The sequence below is a fragment of the Cydia fagiglandana genome, chromosome 12 (assembly GCF_963556715.1).
Source record: "Cydia fagiglandana chromosome 12, ilCydFagi1.1, whole genome shotgun sequence".
NCBI classification, from domain to species: Eukaryota; Metazoa; Arthropoda; class Insecta; order Lepidoptera; family Tortricidae; genus Cydia; species Cydia fagiglandana.
This window is the reverse complement of record NC_085943.1, coordinates 13,221,193-13,224,720: the sequence shown is the minus strand read 5'-3', so window position 1 is coordinate 13,224,720 and position 3,528 is coordinate 13,221,193. Positions and strand designations below refer to the sequence as shown.

At 38.2% G+C, this 3,528-nt stretch overlaps 1 protein-coding gene across 1 annotated transcript; it reads right to left on the bottom strand.

Annotated features, from left to right (window-relative positions):
• Nucleotides 1-930: 930 nt before the first annotated feature.
• LOC134669250 (uncharacterized) lies at nucleotides 931-2,790 on the bottom strand. The gene is made up of 4 exons (XM_063526759.1): nucleotides 2,461-2,790; nucleotides 2,118-2,278; nucleotides 1,562-1,666; nucleotides 931-1,045 (listed from the first exon to the last, which is right to left on the bottom strand). The coding sequence occupies exons 1-4, from the start codon at nucleotides 2,596-2,598 to the stop codon at nucleotides 931-933; spliced, it is 519 nt and encodes a 172-aa protein (XP_063382829.1). The 5' UTR covers nucleotides 2,599-2,790.
• Between the last annotated feature and the right edge of the window lie 738 nt (nucleotides 2,791-3,528).

Here is a 3,528-nt window from a genome sequence, read left to right as displayed (position 1 = left end):
TACCTTATTTCATATTTGTATGCCTGTCGGCGAAACATAGCGTTCTCAAATACTTTTTGTAACTATCCAACACTGTTACCTATGTTTACAAATAAATAATTTGTCTTGTCTTGTAAAACGTAGTGTTACTTCGGGGTTACAACATAGACAAAGTTTTATATATTATGTAGTATGTTACTACTAATGTAAAATTATTCAGTGAGGGCAGACTCGTGAGAGTTTTTTTTACTCTATCTAATAGATAATGTCAAATTAGGAATAAATATTATTAAACTTTCATGTATTACAACGTCATTCAATCATCAATTTTAGCATTGTCATCCTGTATGTATCCTGTAAGTGATCTTTACTGATATCGAAATATAGGCAGTCAGAAATGCTAGTTATTGCCAGGGCTTTATTATTGCTGCAGTACTCTAAATTAAATGAAACAATCCTACCACTTTTAAGAAATGATTTATTTACTCCATTGCATTTTTTTACAATTCATACAATTTAATTATTGTCGCCAGCTGCCTAAAGGTCTTTCATTCATAAAGTCTTCAAAAGCGTTGTAGCAATATTATACTGCTGCAATATTGAGGCAGTCGACGTTACGTTGAAGGTGCTAACTGCAGGTGCATTACTGTTAATTTCCTTAATAAAACGAGTGACGTTGTAACGTTTCCATATACGTCACCCATTTTATCAAAAATATTTACTGATACAGCGGCGGCATCAGCAGTAATGTCACGATAATTAAGTATTCGGCTGCAGTTGACATTCACCTTCAATATCACCTTCATTGTCTTTGATAATGCGTTGATATTCTTGCCGCCGTTACCGCACTGTTGTCGCAATTAGTACGAATTGTCACAAAGACAGTCCGCGTCAACGTTGCTGAAGTCACCATCCGAATGGAACCTTTATTCTGAATATCAGATCCCGTTTTCATAAGTCAGTGTAAGTTGACACTTCGAGCAAACTAAAGGGGCAGGATGAGATTGACTGTTGACAGCCCTCCTCAGTCACGTTATGCCATTTTTCAGTTGCCGATGACTGCTTCCTGTAAAATAAAAAAATAAATTGATATCCAAATGATGGCATACTTGTGTAATCTTTAGCGAAATGCTCACTTGCACTTGTTCGTAATGAAATGAAATGAAATTGTTTTATTCCAAAAATAGCTTCCATGACATAATGTAAGTAAGTAACACTTTATTGTACAGAAGAGAGGATTAAAGGTACATCAGATGGAACATAAATATAGTACAAGGGCGAACTTATCCCTAAGGGGATCTCTTCCAATTAACGTATAGGTACCTAAGGTATACAGTATTGGTGCGAACGAGACGCACGGGCGAATGATAGCAAAAATACATCATTTTCATAGAATGTAAGTTGGGATTTTCCTGCTTGACTCAAAATTAGCACTTGAAATTGAAACCAGAACCAACTTCTTTTTTGCACAAAAAGGCCCGCCATAGACGGACCGCTTGAAACAGTCGGACAGCTACAAGAGCGGTCCGTCTATGGCGGGCCTAATTACTCCGTTTCTGACTGACGCTTGGTATATACGAACCGGAAAACCATTTTAAGTATGTTGAAGTACACCCCCGTAGGCCTTAGTAGCATTTGCGTCTCACAGATCGTGCGTCGAATGCAGTGGTACCCGTTCAGACCGTTTCTGGAAATGACGTCATCTTTATGAAGTATAGTTATATTAGTTATATAATTATTGTGATGCGGAATGATGGAAAGCGGTGGTGACCGAGTGACGTACGACTTTCGATCCGGAGGTAGCGGGTTCAAATCCTGCCTCGTACCAAAGAGTTTATTGAATTTTACGTAGGGATTATCTGTGATGCATACAGCTAAGCTCTAGCTTTTTCATGAAGAAAATCATCATGAGGAAACCTGCATACGTCAGTAGTCATTAACACTGCATCAGCGTTGCTGCTGCAGTCTTGCGGCGCGACATTGCTGCCGACTGCCTTGCTACCGCAATTGTCAAAAATCCTGGCAGCAACTTCGATTTTGTGCTTTTACAGTCAGCAATGCATTGGTTAGTAATATCGGGCTGCAATTACTGGTGCCGACCGCATTACTGCTGGGAACTTCCATCCTCCAGAACTAACCTGTCAAGCAGTGTTTCCAGATTGTCGTAAACTGATCTCCGATGCAGGAGGTGGTAGGGGTGGAAAGAGTCGGGGGGTTCGTCCCAGTTCATACGGAACCCCAGCGCGTAGGCGTATATTTGGTTCCAAGGCACCATGTTGGCTTTGAAATTCAGACGGTACTGGAATGGAAGAATCATCTAATTTTAGTTATGTTTTTATAATTTCAAAACTTATAATTGGACTGGTACGACCTCGTTCAGAAGCACAAAAGAGGCATTCCACAGAATGTCGCTTACGAAATGTTAGCAGGCCGTGAACTTTGAAGTCATAATCCTAGCGTTAGTTAAATAAAGGTACTCACGAAAAAATGAGAAATATTGTCAAAGCGTAAATATCTCTTCAATCTATGACTTCTCTCACTGTTCGCATCACCGGTACGAATAAACACAAAAGCTATTAAAACTACGTAAGATAATAAAACAATTTGATACATTTTCATGGTAACAATTTGACTGTCCTGCTCTGTTCCTTATACTTAACCAACTGTCTTAGTGGGTCAAAAATGTCTTCGGTTAAACTTGATAAAATGTAATGCAAACCGACCGAAAACCACACAGAATAAGTGTAACGTTACGGTACTTAAGCTAACTCGAATCTGGGGCAGGAGCATCTACGTAACATATTATTTTCACGTAATAAAGTCAAAAATACTGTACGTTATCGTAACAAGTACTATAAAACCAACCAACTAGGTACAACAGTCCAAAAGCCACCTAAAGATGTAAATACATGTCTGTTGTACCTTAGTCTATCAAACAATGAATTCTCGTAACATACAGGGTAGGAATTTCCGGTTAAACTTCAAAAAGTACTTAGTCATCTATATTTATTTTTTGTTTATGTGTTTGACCTAAATTAACACTAAAACAATCTTTCTAAATGTGTCCTGAAGTGCACTTTACCTTTAGCAAGGTACACAATAAATAATTATAAATATTCTTGCTAATTAATGTCATTTAAAGTTAATATTGATAGCTTATTATAGTTACTAAGCAGTGTTTTAACGTGGAATGTAGCTAATGAAGAATTAATCTTGAAACGTGTACCTATTTATTCATTAGTAAATCCATCTTGGCTATTTGTTAAGACAAGCTATCACTTTACTAAAAGCTACTACCGAACAAAGCATGCTTTAGGACTTTGGACTTTGGCGAAATCATCATTTATGAAGGAAACCATTTTAAGAACTGAACTTACAGGGCTTACATTGCGCTTTCGACACTGCTCTACAAGCGTCCACAACTTACGATCAGGCGTGGTACACGTGTTTGCCACCCGCCGCTTAAAACACTATTTTTAGGGACTTGACCGCGACCTTATTGACAGCCGGATTACGCGGTCAAATCGTGCTTGTAAATGGGCCGGAGAT

Excerpts from the sequence above, each read along its gene's own strand:
- LOC134669250 (XM_063526759.1), bottom strand. The coding sequence starts at position 2,598 with ATGAAAATGTATCAAATTGTTTTATTATCTTACGTAGTTTTAATAGCT. Across the intron at positions 1,667-2,117 it reads CTGGAAACACTGCTTGACAG|AAACGGTCTGAACGGGTACC; the intron begins GTTAGTTCTGGA and ends CGTCATTTCCAG. Across the intron at positions 1,046-1,561 it reads ATACTTAAAATGGTTTTCCG|GAAGCAGTCATCGGCAACTG; the intron begins GTTCGTATATAC and ends TTTATTTTACAG.